Source organism: Leishmania infantum, chromosome 15, assembly GCF_000002875.2.
Source record: "Leishmania infantum JPCM5 genome chromosome 15".
Classification (NCBI taxonomy): Eukaryota; Euglenozoa; class Kinetoplastea; order Trypanosomatida; family Trypanosomatidae; genus Leishmania; species Leishmania infantum.
This window is the reverse complement of record NC_009399.2, coordinates 509635-531164: the sequence shown is the minus strand read 5'-3', so window position 1 is coordinate 531164 and position 21530 is coordinate 509635. Positions and strand designations below refer to the sequence as shown.

The 21530-nt window shown below is 63.1% G+C and overlaps 4 protein-coding genes across 4 annotated transcripts; all 4 read left to right on the top strand.

Annotated features, from left to right (window-relative positions):
• Window positions 1–256: 256 nt before the first annotated feature.
• Window positions 257–2758, top strand: MGT1 (MGT1 magnesium transporter; the record flags this gene model as incomplete). Its single annotated transcript, XM_001464420.1, has 1 exon — window positions 257–2758. The coding sequence occupies one exon, from the start codon at window positions 257–259 to the stop codon at window positions 2756–2758; it is 2502 nt and encodes an 833-aa protein (XP_001464457.1).
• A 2437-nt stretch (window positions 2759–5195) lies between these two features.
• Window positions 5196–9437, top strand: LINJ_15_1320 (putative cysteine peptidase, Clan CA, family C19; the record flags this gene model as incomplete). The annotated part of the gene is made up of 1 exon (XM_001464419.1): window positions 5196–9437. One exon carries the CDS (start codon window positions 5196–5198, stop codon window positions 9435–9437), a length of 4242 nt encoding a protein of 1413 aa, XP_001464456.1.
• A 1878-nt stretch (window positions 9438–11315) lies between these two features.
• On the top strand, window positions 11316–15026 carry TOP2 (mitochondrial DNA topoisomerase II; the record flags this gene model as incomplete). Its single annotated transcript, XM_001464418.1, has 1 exon — window positions 11316–15026. The coding sequence occupies one exon, from the start codon at window positions 11316–11318 to the stop codon at window positions 15024–15026; it is 3711 nt and encodes a 1236-aa protein (XP_001464455.1).
• Window positions 15027–16619: 1593 nt separating this feature from the next.
• On the top strand, window positions 16620–21530 carry LINJ_15_1300b (conserved hypothetical protein; the record flags this gene model as incomplete). The annotated part of the gene is made up of 1 exon (XM_003392332.1): window positions 16620–21530. A coding segment is annotated over one exon (4911 nt), but the record flags the coding sequence as incomplete, so codon positions are not given.

Here is a 21530-nt window from a genome sequence, read left to right as displayed (position 1 = left end):
CCCCACACACATATAATACGCCAATCTCAAGCGGCGCACCACTTTGCAGAAGGCCCGGTGCCGACGGTCTTCTTCTCGGCCTCACCTCTATTTACTACTCGCCGACGCTGGCCGGAGGCCTGCGCGTCCTTCATAATCAGGGAAAGCCTGAGGGGCTTCGCCGCGCGGCGTGCGTGCACACCACACTGCTGTGGCTGCTCTTACAAGAAGAGAGAGAGGGTCCTTGTGTGAATCAGCGCACCCGGCGCGCGGCCTCATGTCATCTAACGCCTCAACGGAGACTCCGGCGTCGTTACGGGCAGAGGAGGTTACCATGACGTCGCCGGATCGGCTGACGAACCTTGGCACCTCCACCTTCCTCACCCCGCCCTCCGTCGAGCACCCTAGCGCGGCGAGCGAGCTGGGGTCCAGCCATGCGCCACTACCGCCACGTGTGCAGAACCTCGCTAACGTCGTGGTGCCGCTCGCCTCCGCGGAGGCTCGCGTGAGCAATGCGCATTCCTACGCGCGGCGGCCACTCGAGATTGTGGAGTCGATCAGGGGTTTGCACGAACTGCATCAGAAGGGCGGGCTCACCAGGGAGGAGTTCGCTCAAGCGAAGCAGCAGATCCTGGACTCGGCCGCGTCCTCGGCGTCCACGTACAAGAGCAAGTCAAAGCGGTCACGCGGGCGCCGCCACCGTCGCCGTGGTCGCCGTTCGCGCAACACCTCGCGCTCGGCCTCTACGTCGACTTGCACGCGGCCGTCCCGCGATGCCCGCTCGCGCGCCACCACTGGTGTTGACCCCAGGAGTGCCAGCCACCGCCCCAGCCGTTCCTCGTCATCGTCGAAGTCATCGTCGTCGTCGTCGTCGTCGAGCAATCGCTTCATCATTGTGCCGCGCTCCAACGTGTGGCGCACCCTCAACGACCCGATCGAGGAGGGCTTGCTCGGCCACCACTTGACAGAGGGCCACCATTTGCGCGTCGCATACAACGATGCGCCGCGGCTCGTGCGCTCCCCGCTGCTGAGCAGGGGGGGCGCTGTCGTAGGATTTGGCAGCCGTGAGAGAGGGGGGCAAGAGGAGTGCTGCGCCGGCGCGCACGGGCGGCACGGCTACCAGGAGATTCCTTCTGAAGACCCTCTCACAAGCAACTTGGCGAGTGGCGCAGCGGTGCCGACGCCAACGCTAGCCACTGCAGCAGACACCAAAGACGGCCCCTTCGCGTCCCCCAGCGGCAGCGCTATCGGCGCCGCGACCGCAGCGACGGGCAGCAGCGTCGCCCGCTACGCCACCTCCGCCACCGTTCCCGACGGCCGCGGCAAGGCCAAGTATGGTGCCTTCTTGCACCGGGACGATGGAGCTCGCGCCGGCGGTCCGGCACCGCACATTCATGCGGTACTCAACAAGGAGGATGTTGTGTGTATCCAATACTTCAACAGCCGCGGCGGCTCTGGCAATCACTTCCGCGACGTCGAGCTGCACACCTCCCAACTCCGTGACCCGATCTTCGTTCACAAGGGACAGTCGCAGGTCATTCCAGCCAAGCCGCGTACCTCAGTGACCAAGCCTGGCCACGACGAGCCGGTCATGATGGCGATGCCGACCCGAGACTCGCAGGTCTTCCAGCTGGCGGAGATGACGCTGGAGGAGCGCCGCGCCTGGGAGGAGATGACGACGACGCACTCCTCCTCCTCCAAGTCCCGCAGAGCCAAGTCTTCGTACTTTGAGCAGAGCTTCAACTGGTATTGGGTGGACGTGACGGGCAGAGACGCCAGCCGGCAACAGTACAACGCGACACTGCGCTACCTAACCAACCGCTTCAAGTTGTGCGAGTCGTTCCTCGTCGACCGCGATCACACGCTGGTGCTGCCGCAGGTTTGCGAGTCGCCCATCTACGCTGGCCAGTACCTGCTCAACCTGCGTGTGGCGACCGAAAAGATCGCCATCTCCGACGACAGCGTGATGGAGCTGACGAATCGGTGGATTATCGTTGTGGACCTGAAGCAGCACATCGTCATTACCCTGCACCGCGTCGACACGCACAGCATGGCGAACCTGCGCTCACAGTGGAAGAGGGTCATCGAGAACAGCAACGTATCCTTCCAGGAGTTCCTACTCAAGATCATCGACGACGCCATCTACACTTACCACCTCAGCCTCGACGTGCACACGGCGCTCCTTGAAAAGTGCGAAGCGAAGCTGTTCGTGGAGAAGCCGGCCGTGACGACGCCGGAGGTGTCCGGCCACTACATCGATAAGCGGATTCTGCACCACTTCGCCGGCAGCTCGCGGTCGCCGTTTCTGCGCCGGCTGCTGGACGAGCAGGACCGCTCGCCGATGAACAAGGGGGAGATGAACAGCTTCCTGCACCACCTGCACCGTCGCACGAGCGTGCAGCACCGGATGATCAACGTCACCCAGGCAGTTCTGGCCAAGGCGTTCACGAAGCTGCGGCTGTGCTCGCGTGAGATGGCGGGGCAGATGTGTGCGTCCTGCATTGAGATCAGCGACCGCGCTCTGGAGGTGCGGGATGACGCCAAGACTCTGCTGAACCTGCACATCTCCCTGCAGAGCTTCCGCACCACTGAGCTGATGGCCGTGCTGACGCGCGTGACGATGCTCTTTACACCGGTGACGTTCCTGGCTGGCGTGTATGGCATGAACTTCCAGAAGAACTTTCCGGAGCTGACGTGGGACTACGGCTACGCCTTCTTTTGGACCCTGTGCATCATCTTGGTCATCGCCATGCATGTCCTCTTTGTGCGCGAGCACTGAGGCGCCGGCGCGTTTTCTAGGCGTGCGGGAGGGGAGGGGCGGACCCGTTCAACGGATGAACTGCAGCCCCAGCCACCACCACCCCTCTAACTCGGCTTTTCTTTGGTGTCCTCTGCGGACAGCCACCGCGCCTCTGTGGATGTATGCGCGCGCGCGTGGATGGGATTGCACTTGGCTGTCTGCGTGCGTGTGTGCGTCTCTCTATATCGATTTCTTGCCGCTTGGCTCAATGGTGCGCCGCGTCTAACGGGGTGTCGGTGTATGCTTTGGTGCTGGTAAAAGGGTGGTGTGGTGACGTGGGGAGGATCACAGGAAGAATGACGCCGGAGATTGCTCAACCCGAGCGCCATGACCCTCCACGCCCGCAGCTGCTGTTGATGCTGCCAGTGTGTCCTGTCGCCGTTCTTGTCCCCATCGATTTATCGGTCTCACGGTGCATTCCGCCTTAATCACCCTCCCCACCCGTCGACCCTCGCTGCGTCTCTGTGGCGCGCTCCCCCTCCGTCTCGCCCCCTCCCCCTCTCCCGTTTTTTCCTCGTAGGTGTGTGCGGCTGTGCTCCTGGTGAAACGGGGTGGGGTGGGGGCACCCGGCAGCGCGTGGCGCTCCCGGGGGGGGGGGGTCATCCGTGCACCCCAACTCTGTCTCTGGGGAGGAAGCCCAGCAGCGCCCCCTCCTCTCCCTCCTATATCCCTGCCAGTGCGGGACCGCTTCTCCTGGTGACAGGGTCAAGCACCTACAACGTAGGGAGGTCAGAGTAAGATGGCGCTGCGGATGGCGGCCGTCAGGTGCCGGATGGCGTTGCACCGGAGCAACCTGCGACAGCGCACACGCACGATTCATGTGATGGGCAGAGAGTGTCGGCGTGACTCGAACGCATCCCACCCCCGGCCCTCACACCGTCCTGCTACTGTTGGGGAGCCTGTGCCATCGCGATGGGATCGCACCGTGTGGCGACCGGCACAACGTGAGCGGCTGCGGGGCGACCTGTGAGGGCGGGTGGGTGGCGGCTAGAGTTTGAGGCGGAGGCCGAGCCCTCAGATGACCGAGTTGGTGCACTGCTGTCACGTGTGTCTCTGCAGCTGCTTCGCACCAGGCGATAGGGGCCTGTGACAGGGCCCGGTGCAAGAGTGGGGTTCGACCTCATGTTGCATGGCAGAGAAATAGACATGCTGCAGCGCAGAGCGCAAGCGTGTCTCGGCCGCTAACCTCTGGTGGCCCCCCTCCTCTCTCATCGTTGTTGAATGTGTGTGTGTGTGTGTGTGCATCCAGCCAACCGCATCCGACTGCATCGCTTAAAGTGTCGGCAATGAAAGTCGCCCAAACCGTCACGCACGCGCCGTTCGCCTCTGCGGGTCCCCATGCCCTCCTCTCTCGCATCTTTCACGTCAGGCTTAGAGTGAAGATGTAAAGGCTGGAGGCGAGACAAGAGACCTGGAGAAAGAGGGTGTGTGTGGACGGTTGATAGGGTGTTTGAGGGGGTTGCCGCTGATGGGGCTGGGGAGGGAGAGGGGGGAGGCTCAGGTACGTTGTGTAACCCTGCGTCGCTAGCCTCAGCACACCCGAGTAGGCCCCAACCTCCACCCCCAAGCGCAGAGGCACAAGCATGCACGCGTACAGGATCAGTGGGCCCTTGTAGGCGGGCCACGAGCCTCTGACGTCCACAGCTGATTCACATCTAGCTACTTGGTGATGTCTCTTCGTTCTCCACCCTCTCTCTCTCATGGTAATCATGCGCACGTTGCAGGATTACGCATCTCACGAGTGACACACACACACACACGCTAAAGTTCACACGCAACGCTCAGCAGTCTCCACCACCACCACGCTCCAGACCGCCCCAGCCTTTCCCTCTCGCCTCCCTTGCAACCTCTGCTCAATCACAGACGTTGTCGCTGCCGCGCACCCCTCCCTACCCCTTTCTCCTCCTCGCCCAGTCACGTACGAGGCCACACAGGTTGGCGAACTCATACACACACACAGGGACCGTTACGCCCCCACAGCCTACGTCCGCCGACCCCCACCCCTTCGTCTCTTTTCTAATACCCCAGACACCAGACACACACACGCATACGTGCATATATCTAGTGAGAGAGATACATGTTATACCGGCCGGCTTATTTTACTCGTCTACCTCTCGCCCTCTGTCTCTTCGTTTATATATATATATATATTTCTGGGCGAACGCACGCGCATACGCACACAGCTGACGCTTCTCCGCACCTCGCTCCCTCGCTGCTGTGCGTGCCTGTGTGATCGGCCCTGCCTGTGAGAGCTCATTGTACGCGTTCTCCTGCTTTTATTCCTGTTGTCTCGCCACGCCCGCCTGGCGTGGCTCCGTCCGTGGGTGTTCGTGTATTTGGCCTCGACACTTCCTCCCTCTCCGCCATACCGAGTTAAACCCCTCTTGCCTCCCTTCGTCATTGATTAGTCACCGCGATGGAGTCCACCAATGTGGGTGATGCGTACGCGGAAGACCGGTCTTCGAACGGCGCGGAGGGGAATAGGACGATGGACACCTGCCGAGGGTCGTCGCTGTGCTCGCAGCTCAGCAGCGACGATCACGGCGAGGACGTCCACGCGCAGCGCAGCGACCGCCTGGCTGTTACTTCCAGCAGTAGTAGCGGCACCACCTTTGCGGATGACGAGGGCGACGCTCATGTGAGTCGTCGTGCACTCCGCAGCCGCGTCGGCAAGGCTGGGAGCGCTGCCGATGACGCCGCTGGTCCATCCCCTGTGGACGCGGACGACGACGAAGAGGCCGAAACGGTGCCAACAGCAGTGGGGCTCATCAACGAGGGCTGTACCTGCTACCTGAACTCACTGCTGCAGCTGCTCTTCCACATCAGCTACTTCCGCACCGCCGTCTACCGCATCCCTGTCGAAGGCGACGACGGGCCGTCAGTGTACAAGGCCCTGCAGGAGACCTTCTTCCAGATGCAGGAGCGCACCACGCCGGCGCGCACCACTGTGCTGACCAACGCCTTTGGCTGGGGCCGCAAGGAGCTGTACGTGCAGCACGACATCCAGGAGATGGCGACTCTGCTGCGCGACAACTTGGAGGAGCGGATGAAAGGCACCGTGACGGAGGGCGCCATCAACCAACTGTTCGAGGGGCGTGGCGAGCAGTTCGTGGAGACGCTAGACAAGTCGTACGTCTCGCGCCGCGCCGACACCTACTATGACGTGCACATCCCTCTTGGCCAGCACAGCACACTGCTAGGCAGTCTGACCTCACTCACCGCGCGCGATAAGCTCGTCGGCGAGAACAAGTACCGTGTGGAGCGGGAGGGGATGCCGGTGGTGTACATGGATGCCGAGAAGGGCTACAGCTACACTCGCTTCCCTGCCGTGACCTGGTTCCATCTGAAGCGCTTCGCCATGGACTTGACTTCTCCGACATTGGAGATGCGGAAGGTGAATACGCCGCTGGAGTTCCCTGTCGTCCTCGACCTTCGTTCCCTGGAGAAGCCGGTCGCCGCAGCAGCTAGCGGTGGCGTAGGTGCTGGAAGCAAGTTGGGCTCCGCGGTTGTTCCTTTCAGCAGCGACTCGCCCGCCATCTACGACCTGCAAGGGGTGATCGTGCACCGCGGCACGGCCCGCAGTGGCCACTACTACTGCTACATCCGGGAGTGGGACCCGGTGGGGCAGCGCTTCTGTCGTTGGCTCGAGTACGACGACGAGAACGTGCGTCAGGTGCCGGAGGACGTGGCGGTGCGCGCCAACTACGGCCGCGGCGCCGGCTCGGTCGACAGCTTCCGCCACGACGCGTCGCTCATGGGAGGGGCGAACGCGTACATCCTCTCCTACGTGCGCCGCGCCGACGCGGCGGCGATTCTCGCGCCGTCGCCGACCGACATCGTATCCGACCGTGTCAAGGAGGCGATGCGGCGTGCCATCCAGGAAGAAGAGCGACAGCTGCGCGAGGCCGAGGAGGCCCGGTTGTCCGTCACGATGTACTGCATCACTGATGCCGCCCTCAGCAAGTACTGCGACTCCGTGTGCAGCACCGAACTCTTCTCCCGCGATATTCAGCAGTGGCGCCGGTTCGCCGACTGCGTCATAACAGTTCGCAAGTCAGATACGCTGGCGGCGGTGTACGAGGCGCTGGCCGCGCAGCCGGAGATGGCACGGCAGGGCGTGACGGCTTTCAACTGTCGCCTGTGGCGGTGCAGCGATGGATCGGCGCTGCGGCCGTCCATCGCTCTTCCGACATACGCAGAAAACATGGAGCACAAGGGCGTCGCTCCTCAGCAGCCGCAGGAGTGCCTGAAGGATTTCCTCACCCCGGAGGAGAACACCACCGCGCTGACGATGTGCCTCTACGTCGACCAGGCGAAGGTGCCCTTGCCAGGGCTGCACGGCGTGACGAAGGAGTGCGGCCTGATCCGCAGCATCCAGCAGGACGACACCGGCCGCTGCTACACGGTGGAGATGTCGAGCCCGACAGAGGCGAAGGCACTGCACATCACCCTCGACCACTCCGACTACGCCGCCACAGTCGAGTACGTCGTCACGACCGACAAGGAAACGCTTCCTGTTGCGATGGCTGCCGTCACTGACGGCTGCAACACTGTTGCCCTGTTGCTGAGCGAGTCGCGGCGGACGATGTCGGTGATGCTGACATGCTACATGCCAAACAAGCGGACGGTGGCCGTGCGCAACGTGCACCTCGAGCTCCCGTTCGGGCACCCCCTCCTGCAGCCGGCCCCTGCGGCATCGACCGTCGCGCTACCGGTGCTGCCCGTCGTTGGCTATGACCGCGCCCTCATCTTCTTCAAGTACTACGACTACTCCGCCAACACTATCCAGTACGTTGGCAGTCGGCTCATCGACAAGGCAGCCAAGACGTACTGTTGCGGCGCCGTGTACCGCGACTTTCTCGGCCTATCGGACGACGCGGCGCCATCCTCATCCGACGCCCCAGTAGCAAGGCCGCAGCCGCCACCGCCGTCGATGTTCCGCTTCTTCCTCGAGCGTGGCGATCACACGCCGGTCGAGCTCAACGAGCACCTCGACTTGGGTGACTTCAAGTCCGGCTGCGTAGTGGTGGCGCAGCTGCGAGCGATCCCCGCCTCTTATCGCTACCTATCTATCCTCAACTACTACCGCGACACGCGCAACAGCCTCGACGTACACATCATCGAGGTGGAGCGCAGCCACCGAGCAAACGACGACGCGTACCGGCAGACAACACTGGAGCGGCAGCGCTGCGCCGTGGCGGCGGCGGCGGCGGCGTCGTCGTCCTCTGCAGCGAAGAAGGAGCGAACGTCGACAGGCGGTGCCGCTGATGTCGCGCCGACAACCTCGCCTCTGCACTCGGCGGTGCCTGGCGGGGAGTCCGAGGGGGCCGCCGACGCCTCCACCACTGGCGTGCCGCAGCAGGGAGACTCGACAGCGCTGATCAACAGCTCCGAGTCCGCGGCGTCGGATGCGAAGAAGAAGACACCGAGCACCGGCAGCACTGGCGACGGCATCGTCACAGCAAGCACGTCCACGACGTGCGGCGTCACGAGCAGTGTGAGTCCAACGCCGACGCTGGCCATGGATACCACTGGCAGCAGTGCCACCGCTGTGGCGAACGCAGCGGCGGAGGCCGACCCGATTCGCATCGCCGCCACGCTGAACCCGTACGAGGCGGTGCAGCTCTCCACGCTACACGAGATTTCCGTGGCGACGCTGCCTACGGAGCACTCGTGTCGCATGCTCTTTAGCTGGAATTACGAGGCCGTGTGCGCCGCCATCGGTCGCACCATCGCCTTCGACCCGAATCGTCTGCAGTTGTACCAGTGCTGCAGCACTGGTGAGCCGGCGCCAGAGGTGTCGCCGACGCCGTACAGCAGCCGACTTACCGTGGCCGACCTGCTCTACCTGGACTCATACAATAAGACCTCAGTGTTGTACTACGAGCGACTGGCTGAAGCCCGCGAGCAGCACCAGAACGTTGGCGTCGTCACCGTCACGCTGCGGGACCACGCGGGCCACGCACTGCACCGCGAAACCTACAGCGTCGACCTCGCCAGCATCACCCGCCAGGGCCTCGTGCGGCGCATTTGCGAGTCTGTGCCGGCGTGGCAGCGCGAGGCGGACGTGTGGGGCACCATGCAGGACACCCTTCAGTCACCGCACTTCACGCTGAGCTTCGTGGACTCAGCCAGGCACGTCATCGCGGCGATGCACGAGGTGGCCATGTCCAAGACCGGCGCCGAGGAGTCCGCGCTGGAGGCGTCGGCGCTGCGCAAGTTCGAGGTGGATATTCAAGCGGCGGCGCCGCTCCAGGGCACGGAGCAGCGGATCGCGTGCTGCCACATGAACTACTCGACGCACGACCGCAGCACGTTACTGGGACTGCAGCAGCAGCGCAGCGCTTTCGGGCAGCCGTTCCTCATCACAATCGACCGCACCACGACGGTGCGCGAGGCACTCGACATAATGCTGCAGACGACCTATCTACCCAAGGATGCGCTGAACAACGCCGAGGGCTTTGGGGTGATGATGGTGGCGGGGCAAGTATACCACTTCGAGAACTGGGAGGAGCACGTGCACCTGTTCTGGGTGCACACCAAGAACACGTCCCAGTACGTCGCCAGCCTAATGCTGAACCATGCCAAGCCGCGCGAGAAGCCAGGTTCTCGCTACGTTGCCCAGCACAGCCCGCAGCTGAAGATCTCTAATAAGTAGTGCCCCAACCCCTCCTCCCACTCCCACCTCCCCCCACCGCACCCTGTCCATCGGCGTAGGCGAGGGGTGGTGTGTTCCTGTGCTCCCCTCCGCCGTGTCTTGGGTGCGTATGCGTCCTCTTGCATCCCTCACCTTTGCTTCACCTGTGCTGTCCTTTTACTGCCACTCTCCCACGTCGTTATCGCTGCTGCTGTGCTGCGTTGCGAGAAGGCGCACACGCACCACACACACGTGTGCGTTTGTGTGTCTGTGTGGCTTCGCTCTCTCCCCCTTCTGTGCTACCCCTCCTCCTCTTCTCCTGCCTTAGATGTGGTGTTGTTCGCGTTGGCCATCAGCAGTGTCGCCTGCTTCAGTGAAAAAGCAACCCTGTTTCTCGTGTGGAGGAAAGGGGTGAGGACGAGGGGACGCTCAACGGGCTATTCATTTCTGTTCGGGTGTGTATGTGTGTGTGTGTGTGTGTGTCGTCGTCGTCGTCGATCTTGCCGTCGGTGTATGCGTTTCCTCCACTCCTCCGGTAGGCACACAGGCAGACGCGCATGGTTAGGCGGCGAAGCTGATGTCCGTTGCACCGATCGACTTCACGTTGCTGCTCCTCTCCTCTCTGGACTGGCTGCCAATGATTAGCGGGCGCTCTAGCTCTCCTGAACCCTCGTCGTGTTCGCGTTGATGTTCTCATTCTCGTGCGTTTCACGCACGGCTCCTGTGTTTGAATGCACCTTTCCTCTTTCTGCCTCCCTCTGCCCACGCGACTTGCATCGGTAGCCCTTCCCTCCTTCACCACCACCGCTGCCCCTCGCACACGCCCAGCATCGTCCCCGCAGATGCGCAGCGCCGCTGTTAGGATCGTGAAGGAAAGCAAAAAGAACGCAAGCATGGAAACAGCGAGTGCGTAGCACATGTGAAGAGCAGAGCGGAGGGCGTCCCCTTGATGCGAGAGAGCGCATAGTGGTGCGCGACGCTCGCCTCCCTTCCTGTCCCCCCACCATGGGCGCACCCGCTGACAGGACGACTAAGAAAACATGCAACGATGCCTTCTCATGAAGACACCGCCCCCGCCGCGCCCCCCCCCCTCCTCCTCTCTCTCTCTCGCCCCTGCGCGCGCACTAGCCGTGCGTATGCGCCTTGCATGAAAAACGCCTTCCCCCTTGCACTCCCTCTCTCTCCGTCTTGCACCAATCCCTGCCATTATCCCCTCTACGCACGCACCCGTGCGTTGTGGCGCACTCGCCAGCCACGCATAGACGACGACGCGGACAACGCAAAAGCGTTACACGGCAGCGAGGCACCATTGGCGTAAAGGCGGCCCTCCCCCAGTCCCTTTTCGCTGCCACCCATACACACATAGACGTTATTGAAAGCATACAGGCGTTGCATAGACGCTGCTCAGCGCAGCCTCCAGCCACTTCCCTCGCGCCCCACCCGTGGCGCGTGCGTTTCGAGGGTCTGTGAAACAGATCTGCTCGTGTGCGCGTTGTGCACGCCACCGCATTGGCCGAGCAGCCTGTGACGCACTCGCAGACAGACACGGCGAGAGAGAGAGCGAGAGAGAGAGAGCGCCGAGGAGGCTGGCCGAAACCGTCAAATTCAGAGAGAAAGAGAGAAGGGAGCAGGCGTGTGTTGACTATCTGCATCATCATAGAAGCTTTAACGACACGACTCTTTATTTGCAAGTCTCTATCTATATAAATGTGTTGGGTGTGTTGAGCCTGCGTCTGTGTCTCCTGTTCCCAGAAGCAGATACCGGGCTTGGACAGAGCCGCCCGCACCCACCGGAGCACAGAAAGGCAGAGACAGACAAGATCGTGCACGGGCTCGTTCCCTCCCTCCTCCCCAGCACCCACCCACCCCCCACACACATATATATATAAGCGGTAGAGGATGACAGACGCTTCCAAGTATAAGAAGCTCACCCCGATCGACCATGTACTCCTTCGACCGGAGATGTACGTGGGCAGCATCGAGACCCAGCCCACGCCCATGTACATTTTCGATCCGGAGAAGGGCAGGATGGTGTGGGAGACGATGCGGGTGAACCAAGGTCTCTTGAAGATCGTGGACGAAATACTGCTCAACGCGGCGGACAACATCAACAACAGTAAAGGATCGGTGCGGCAGACGTACATCAGCATCCACATCTCCGACACGGGCGAGATCACGGTCGAGAACGACGGGGCTGGCCTCCCCATTGTGCGTAGCAGGGAGCACAAGATGTACATCCCGGAGATGGTTTTTGGCCACCTGCTGACCAGCTCGAACTACAACAACGACTCGACGTCGACGACAGCGGGTCGGCACGGCTACGGCGCCAAGCTGACGAACATTCTTTCCACAAAGTTCTCCGTCGTCTGCCGCACTGACGGCCGAGAGTTCCACATGAGCTGGACGGACCACATGCGGATGGCGACGGCTCCGCGCGTGAATCGGGTCGATCCGAAGGAGAAGAACGTGACGCGTGTGAAGTTCATGCCAGACTATGCGCACTTCGGCTTCCCAAACGCGTCCATCTCGCTCGACATGAAGCGGGTGCTGCACAAGCGCATCATGGACCTGGCCGCGATGTTCTCCAAGATCGAGGTGCGGCTGAACAACGTGCCCTTCGGCTTCCGTACATTTACCGACTACGCGCGGCTCTACTCGCTACCCGGCCTGGACGGGTCGATGCCGCCCGAGCCGTTTGTGTACACCAGCCCTAACGGCAGCGTCGCGTATGTGCCGCAGCTGACGCAGAGCCCGAAGCGCATCGTCGGCGTCGTGAATGGCGTCGTCACGTACAATGGCGGCACGCACTGCAACGCCGCCATGGACATCCTAGACTCCTGCCTCGACTCGCTGAGCAAGAATTTCAAGAAGAACGGCAAGGTGGTGGACACGAACCGGGTGCAGCGTCACTTCACCGTGCTCGTCTTCCTCATTCAGACGCAACCGAAGTTCGACTCGCAGAGTAAGGCGCGGCTCGTGTCGACAGTGACGATGCCGCGCGTGCCAAAGAACACGTTGGAGAAATACCTTGAGCGGATGCCGTTTCTGGAGGCGCACGTGAACAGCATGGACGACCAGCTCGCGAATGAGCTGAACAAGGAGATCGGCGCGGGCCGGCGGCTGAGCAGCAAGACCCTCATATCCGCCATCACAAAGCTCGTCGACGCCACCTCGTCGCGGCCCGACGGCAGGAACATCCGCACGCTCATCATTACAGAGGGTGACTCGGCGAAGGCGCTCGCCCTCAACTCGCTCTCCAGCGAGCAGAAGAAGTACTGCGGTGTCTTCCCACTGCGTGGCAAGCTGCTGAACGTGCGCAACAAGAACCTGAAGCGGCTCAAGACGTGCAAGGAACTGCAAGACCTCTTCCTCTCGCTCGGACTGGAGCTGGGTAAGGAGTACCGATCGCCGGCTGAGCTGCGCTATCAGCGGCTTCTCGTCATGACGGATCAAGACGCGGATGGTTCGCACATTAAAGGCCTCGTCATCAACGCCTTCGAGTCGCTGTGGCCGAAGCTCCTGCAGAACAACCCGGGCTACATCTCCCTCTTCTCGACACCCATTGTGAAGATCAAGGTGAGCGGCAAGTCCAAGGAGGTGATCGCCTTCCACAGCTTCCGCGACTTCCACCGCTGGCAGCGGGCCCACCCGAGTGCGCGCTACACGGCCAAGTACTACAAAGGTCTCGGCACGTCCACCACGGCTGAGGGAAAAGAGTACTTTGCTGACATGGAGAAGAACATCATGCAGCTCACCGTCGACGCGAGGGACCACCAGCTGCTCGATAGCGTCTTCGACGCGGCCGAGGTGGAGTGGCGCAAGGAGTGGATGACGAAGGCTAATGCTTTCCAGGGCGAGATCGATATCGATCGCAGCAAGAAGACACTGACCATTCCGGAGTTTGTGCACAAGGAGATGGTGCACTTCGCGCTCGTCGGCAACGCCCGCGCCATCCCGCATTGCGTCGACGGGCTGAAGCCGTCGCAGCGCAAGATTTTGTGGGCAATGCTGCGGCGCCACAACTCCGAGGCGTCGAAGGTGGCGCAGCTGTCGGGCTACATCTCAGAGGCGTCGGCGTTTCACCACGGCGAGGCCTCGCTGCAGGAGACCATCGTGAAGATGGCGCAGAACTTCACCGGCGGCAACAACATCAACCTGCTCGTGCCAGAGGGTCAGTTCGGCTCTCGGCAGCAGCTCGGTAACGACCACGCCGCCCCGCGCTACATTTTCACGAAGCTCAGCCGTTTTGCCCGCCTGCTGTTCCCCGAGGAGGATGACCCATTACTGGACTACATGGACGAGGAGGGCACTTTCGTGGAGCCGCACCACTACGTTCCCATCCTGCCGATGCTGCTGTGCAACGGTGCCGTCGGCATCGGCTTCGGCTTCGCCACGACGATCCCGTCATTCCATCCGCTCGACGTCTCGGCAGCGGTGCGGGCCATGATCAACGGCGAGTCGGCCAAGCAGGTGGTGCGCAACCTTGTGCCGTGGGCGGTGGGCTTCCAGGGCACAGTGCGGCGCGGCCCCGACAACGAGTTCATCGCGGTGGGCAAGTACACAGCGCACCCAAACGGTCGCTTCCACATTTCGGAAATTCCGTGGATGACGAGCATCGAAGCGTTCCGCCTGCACATCTCGTCCCTCGCCAGCGCGGATGTTGTGCAACGCATCGCCGACTACTCTGGCGCCAACCACATCGACATCGACCTCATCGTGCGCGACGGCTCGCTGACGACATGGGCGGAGTGCGAGACAGACCTAGCACTGGCGCAGCGTATCTACATCAACGGCACCGTCTTTTCGCCAACCGGCACGCTTAGCCCGATCGACTCAGACCTCTCGCCGGTGCTGCAGTGGCACTACGACCGTCGCCTTGACTTGTACAAGCGCCGCCGCACCCGCAAGATTGGGCTCATGGAGATGGATCTCGCCCGGCTGCAGTCGACGCGCAAGTTCGTCGAGCACTTCCGGCAGGGTCAGATTGACTTCCTGAATGCGACAGACGACACGCTCCACAAGACATGCGTGAAGCTCGGCCTCGTGCGCGTGGACGAGAGCTTCGACTACATCTTGAAGAAGCCTATCACCTTCTTCACCCGCACGAGCACCGAGAAACTCCAGGCAGACATAGCCAAGACGCAGGCGCAGATTGAGGAACTGAAGAGGACGACGCCGGTGAAGATGTGGTTGACGGAGCTTGACAAGTTCGACAAGACCTTTCAGGAGTACGAGCGCGTGCTCATCAACTCGATTCAGAAGGAGCAGCGCTCGTCTAGCATCACGGGCGGGGTAGAGCTGCCGGCGCTTCGGCAGCCGCTGCTGATGCTGGAGGCATCTGCGAAGGGCGCGACGGCGTATCGCGTGCACGCCTGCCAGTACGAGAAGCCGCCGCCGAGCAAGCGCCGCCCTGGGGAGTCCGTCGGTGGCGCTAGGCCGTCGGATAGCGCCGCGCGCACTGTGGGGAAGCGGCTGGTCGGTTCACGCTCAGTATTCAAAAATAAGAAGCCGATGAGCAGAAAGAACAACGTCAAGGTGAGCCTATCGACGCGGGTGGCGCAGTTTGCCGGCGCGCAACTCGGTCGTCTGCTGCCACATGTTTTGATGTAAGGGGAGCATGTGAAGCGGGTGCATGCGGCTGGCCGGTGTGCGTCCGGTTTTGTGCGTCTCTCTCTGAAAAGCGGACGAGAGGGAGAGGGAGACGTCGAGCAGCTGTGGAGGCCGCCGCTTGCTTGCCCCCTCGTCTTCCTCTAGCCTCTGCATATGTGCTTGTGTGTGTGTGTGTTTGTTCGAAGCTCTAGAAGAAACCGAAGTGACAGAGGTGGGAAGTGGAGGGGGGCTTTTGTCGACATCACAACGTCGGCAAGCAAGCGAAGTAAAACGAATCCCACCGCCTGAACGGCAGCGCACGCGCTGCTGTACGACTGGAAAACTGAGCGCGAGCCTCCGTCCGCACCCACACACCCCTTCTTCGTCAGCCTTTTCGTTGGCGCTCTCCCTGAGAGCGCTGCTGCTGCTGCTTGCCTGCGTGCTTGCGAGGTTGCGCGGCGTTGTGTGCGTGAGCGCATTCGCTGCTCAGCATCTCCCTCCTTTCGGGTAATTCTTTGTAGCGGGTGGAGGGGGGATGGGCAAGGTAAGTGATGTGGCGTTGCGTGGCACGTCGCCCTGCTGCCCCCCCCACCTCTCTCTCCCTCGTGTCCTCTTCCCATATGGCATATAAAGCAGCAACGGCAGCAAGGAAGAGATTCGCCAAGCAAAAAGGTAAAGCGGCTACACTGTCGGCGTGATGGTTGACAGTCGCGCCGTATCGCGCACCCCCCCCCTCGCTCTTTCTCGTGCGCCTCCGTCTTACTTGCGGTGTAGTCGCGCTGCTCGATGCGTTAATTGGGGAAGCGTGTGCGTGCGTTTCCGTGCCGCCTCACACGGCCACATTGATGTGATCGGACTCGCACAGAACCGCATAACGAGCCTTGATGACCGCTGTTAGGAGTATGCACTTCGCGTCGGGCCTGACGTGACTTGCGTGCACGCGCGTGCTTGTGCTCGCATGTGGCTCCTCCGGCGCTTGGTGCGTGCGCACCTGGCAGTTGCGCGCTGGTGCGCTTCGTGGGCGCCTATGGTATGCAACGCGTCCGTGCTTCTCACTGCCACTCTCTCCCTCGCCACTAACGTCTCTCTCCTCTTCTTTACGCTCGTGACTCGAGGGTTCTGCATGTTCGTTGTTTCACTTGTGCGTGTGCGTCTCTCTTGCCTGCAGTGTAGGACCGTCCTCACGTGCGCGCGCCTACCTCCCGAAGTTCCTCTCTCCCTCTCTCGTTGCTCCTTGGCACAGGCGCCGCCGTGAACGCGCATCACCACAGCATTGCTCACCCGCTTCTTCCTCCGATTGGCACCCCACCCGCGCACACGGCTTGACACGTTGATGTGTTTTTTTTTTTCCGGGGAGAGTTGCCGGAACGACACGTGTGTGCCACCGTCTTTTCGCTCCTTTTAGGGGGGTGTCTCCACATGACACCCTCCCTCCCCCGCGCCTATCGGACATGCGGATACACGCTGTGGACACAGCTGAGCTGCCACACCGTCATCATCTCTTTGTTTTCCTTTTCGGAGCCAATCACGGGCAAGAGCAGCGTTGCCTCCCCTCACCACCCCATCCTCCAGCGGCACACGTGAGCGCGTGTATTTGGGCGGGAGGCCATCACGATGGAGATCGATTCTCTGAAGATTCAACTCACGAGCCTGCTCGCCCTGCACCACGACGATGATGCCAACGAGGATGATATCGTCTTCGCCACCCTCGACTACATCCGCGGCGCCCACACGGTAGCTCAAATGTTGTTGCTAGAGGGGAGGTTCCCTGAGCTGCAGCGGTGCCTGAATCTCTGCCAAGCAGCCTTTGGAGAAATCGCCACGGACCCCGCGGCAGCGTCCTCAGAAGAGGCCGCCGCTACCACTGCTGCTGCTGCTCCATCCACGACTCAGGATACCTCAGGTCCTCTCAGTGAGCGCGTGAAGGCGGTGGGATCGGAGCTGAGGCCTTCCTTGTCCCCCTCATCCGTGGATGCAGCGTCGGAGCGGCGACGCACCTCGGTGGTGCTGCGCAGCGCCGAGGACCATCGCGTCTTTTCGGCGTTGGCAAGCCGCACAGCGCAGCTGCAAACGCAGCTGGAGGCTGCTATGCAGGTCCGGCGGGGCCGCGACGCCAACTACTACCTCCATAAGCTTGGCCTGGGAGTCAAGCACAACGACGCGGACGAGACGCTGGACAAGCGCGAGGCGGCAACGAGCATCCGCTTCTTTCAGTGGCAGCTGCAACAGCTGCCCCGCGCCGCGCCGATGGCGTCGCTGTTACCGCCAGCTCCCAATCAGGACGCATGGGGTAGAAGCACGCAGACGTCCGCCGCTCGTCCCCCGCCCCCGCCGGCACGTCTCTCGGCGCCTGTGCAGGGCAAACGCAACAGGTCGGCGTCGCTCTGCCTTGCTTCGCTCAACATCCCGGCGCCGTGTGGCAGCACTCGCCAACACGCTACATCCAGCGCGTCGGTGGCGCTTCTCGGTGATGCGCCTCCGCCCCCGTCACCACCGGAGCGCGGCATCGCCATTGGCAGAAAGTCGTACGTTAACCGGTGGAAGGCACCCAAGTACCTGCCGCCCCTCGTCACTGAGGGTCGCACATTCTGCATGGATCGCTATCAAGCCTACGACGTGGCTGCCGATGCTCTGCATAACCGGCTGCAGTCGAACAATCACGTCGGGACGCTCGCAGACAAGGACGGAGACGTGGAGGACGACGGTGGCATTCGTGCGGTCCAGCAGCTGTACGGCACTCTGAGCCAGGACAGTATACCCCTCTACTCACGCGAGGTGCTGAAGGAGCCGCATCTTTGGAGCTTGTCCGGGTCGCTCTCAAGCGCCTCTTCGAACTGGGTGTCGCCACCCTCGTCGGCGGCGGTGACCCGCCCAAATCCCACCGCGTCGTGTTACTCGGCCCAGCTGGTGTCGCGTGTCAAGTGCGTCGACGGCGCAGACGAACACGAGGAGGAGGGCGGATCGCTTGCGTGCGGCGGCGGCGACGTCGGTGGTGACGCTGGCGGCCAAGCCGGTTTCGCTCCCGTCCAAAGCACGCAGGCGAGGTTCCTGCTGCAGACGGCATCGCCGCTGTTAGAGTCGGCCGCGAACAGCCCCGTCCCCGCCTTGTCCTCCTGTTCCTGTTGGTGTGCCGATGATGACGCACGCCATCCTGCCGTCAATGCCTTCACCAGCGGCAGCCACACGTCGCATCCAGCACAGTCGCCGTCAGACGTGGCGGAGGCTTTTACTCCGCGGCGCCGCTTGCTGCCGGTGTCCACCAGCGCGCTTGCCACGGCATCCTCGGCGACCAACGTGATAGCCTCCTCATCACTGCTTCAGTCGCACGTTGGTCGAGGTGCGCCGAGCGACGACGCGCACGTAGCGGCCAGCGCCACCTTCACCTCGATGCCGACGCCGCGCTCGGCGTCCACGGCAGCGCCCAGCAGGACTCTGGAGCAGCTGCATCTTCCATCGAGTGCAACCGCCGTTGCTTCCCTCCCATCTCTGACAGGGCTGCCGGCGACGACGTCCGCGGCCGCTGCAGCCGCGGCCCGCGCGGTGCAAGACGTTCGGCACACGATGCAGTTCGCGATGACGAGTCTGAAGGCGCAGCATCAGCGTAGTGCCCAGGCGCTGGAGCAGTGCGACGAGCTGGCTCTCTCCCGACTACCCTACAGCGCACGCGAAGCCCTGATGGCGAGCCGTGCGCGACAAGCAACACATGCGTACGTGAGCGGCAGCAGCAGCCCCGGCGGTGGTGGAGGCGTGAATTACGTGCGGAGCGTTTCGCCTATTTCGGTGGGCACGGCTACTACCCCAAACTGCCCTCTCACCGCGGCGCAGCTCACGGAAGAGCAGGTGTTGCCACCCGCCTTGCCGTCTGTGGATGCAGCAGCGGTCGCCACTGCGGAGCAACACCAGCTTAAGTATCGGAGATTGCCGCCACCGCCACCGCCATCTCTACTGCTGTCTCTGTCACCGTCGCAGCAGCTCAGCCCAGATGCGGAGGGGCAGCTTCGCGAGCTCCGTGCGGCGTGCGAGCAGCATCTGGCGGCTTCGGAATCCAATGTGCGAGAGATGGAGGCGCTGTGGCTGGCACAGCACCGACAGCTGAAGTCGCGCGTCGCGTTGACTTGTCTAGAGGACTTCGCAGAGTGGAGCCGGAGCCCCGGCCGCGATCTCATGCACCGCAGCTCGAACGGCCCGCAGCACCGCGGGAGCACCAGCCGACGCTCCGCCGAGCAGTGCAGTTGCGTGGACCCCCCCTGCGGAGGACACGCGCGGGGAGCAGCGCCCGCGCACACGACCACCGTCCCGCCCTCGCCAACACTGCCAGCGTCGCTGAAGAGCGATTCGCCGGTGGCCTCCACCGTCAGTGCCCTGGCGGCGACGGGGGCAACGGGGGCGGGCACGAGGCCGCCCTCCGGCTTGCCAACTTGCGCCTCCGCAGCGCCGCCGCAGCGCCGCCGTGGCAGCAGAAGCCCCGCTTGCACCCTCCCGTCTGCCACCCGCGGCACCATCGCGGCCTGCCCCTTCCATACCGTCGGCGCCGTCTCCAGTGAAGAGACGGGAGTTAGCAAAGACGCCTCCGAGGATAACGCCGTGTTGCTTAGTGCTGCGAAGACGATGCGGTCTGTCGCCACGCGCGCGGCGCAGGCGACACAGGAAGGTGGCGACGCAGCGAGGGCAGAGATTAGCGTCGCCCCTGCCGCCTTCAGTGCTCAGTCGCCTCAGCAGGCAAGGCACAGCGGCGCAGGTGACGCAGCGGGGCTCTACACGTACAGCGCAGCTGTCGAGGCGAGCGGGTCCGATACCGTGGAGGAGACGCTCGTGGCATGGCGACGCACGCTGCGGGCGATGGACAGCCCGTCGACGGCGACGGAGGTGGTGCGTGGCTCAGGCGCGGAAGCAGGCGAGCTGAACGCGGCTTCAGCGTGCTCCTTTCCCTCTCACACCAGCTGCTGCCTGGCGGCCACTGCCGTAGCGCCGCCGCCCAGCAGAGCAACCGAGGGCGTGCCCCGCATGTGGCCCAGCATTCGGTGCGCAGCTGCTGTGGTCCGCTGCCGCCGTACGCAGCGCTTCGTGTGCGAGACGCTCCGCCAAGTCGTTCAGCGCGTGCTCCCCGGCGACCTCGTCCGCCCTGCGTGGAAGACGGGCGCCGCTGCTCGCCCGCAGCCGCCGTTCGTGGGCCTTCCGAGTGTGTCCCTGATCGGCATGAACGGAGCGGAGGCAAGCGCGAAGGCGTCGGGGTGCGCGGCGCGTCGCACTGTCGGATCGATGACGCGGGTGATGAGCCTGATGTCAGGCTCAAGCATAGACCCACCGGCTTCCACAGGCTCAGCGCGCGCCCTCAACGCCGCCGCACCGTCGCCGTGGCTGCCGCCATCCGGCTTCACGTGCGCGGGACCGTCGAAGGAAGCGGTGACAAGCGTGATCCGACATGTGAACGCGGCGTACCGCGCGAACGCCATGCTACTTTCCATCGAGGATTGGACAACCGTGGCGCCGGACCTGCTGGCCCGCTCGCTGCCGCTGAGCGTGCGTGCGCTGCGCATCCAGAAGTGGTGGCGTCAGCGGCTCGCCGTTCGCCTGTGCCGACAACGTCGCGCAGCGCAGGAGGCGTATCTCGTCGAGGAGGAGCGCCGCGATGCCGCCGCACTGCGGCTGCAGCGGCAAATACGTGTGCACTGGGCCCAAAAGACTGTCGCGCGTCGGGCTGCGGCGGTTGCCGCCCGGATAGAGCACCGCGTGGCTGCCGAGCAGACCACCGCGAAGCACAGTGGCTCTGTCGACGGCCTCATAGACGGCAGCGTTGCCTTCGGCGCCTCGAGCTCGCTCACCACGACGCCGTCCTCGAACCGCCATCTCCGCCGTCTCGTCACACCTCATGGCCGCGGGTGCAGCAGGGGCTCATCGTCATCGCTGCAGGTGCGCTCTGCGCGCTCCGTTCGCACTACGTCGCAGGCTGGGACGGATTGCTTTCTCGCCACACTCCGCACGTTCAAACTGGCCGCCTTTCCTGCCGCCACCTCTGGTGGGGTGGACAAGGACGCCTCCATCTTCTTCCGCTCCGCCCGAGCCGCCGTAGCCCCCGACGACGTCGACAGACGCGTCCGCTCACACCGGCCGCGGTCGCCGTCTAAGGCCACGGCAGTGGAGACGGACGCAACGATGGTGCAGACAACGGCTGCGCCGCTCTCGGTGCACAGTGACACAACCAGTGAGCAGCGGCGTTCAACAACGCGTCCAGCCGCAGTGCCGCAAATGCAGCCGGAGCTTGTCATCGCCGCCGCGCAGCGCATTCAGAGGTGTTACCGACATCATCTCGCACGACTTCACACGGCGCGGCTCCGCCGAGAGGTGGAGGTGCTCAGCGCCGTCGTCACGCGGCGGGCACCACTCGCCGCGATACGCGTGACCCTGACTGCTGCGCCGCTCTCAGATATCTTGACTGCTGCCTCGGCGCGAGAGCTGGACCAGGGCTCGGACACGACAGTCATGCGCAGCCTCCTCGACCGCTGCACTGGGGATGTGTGCGAGGCG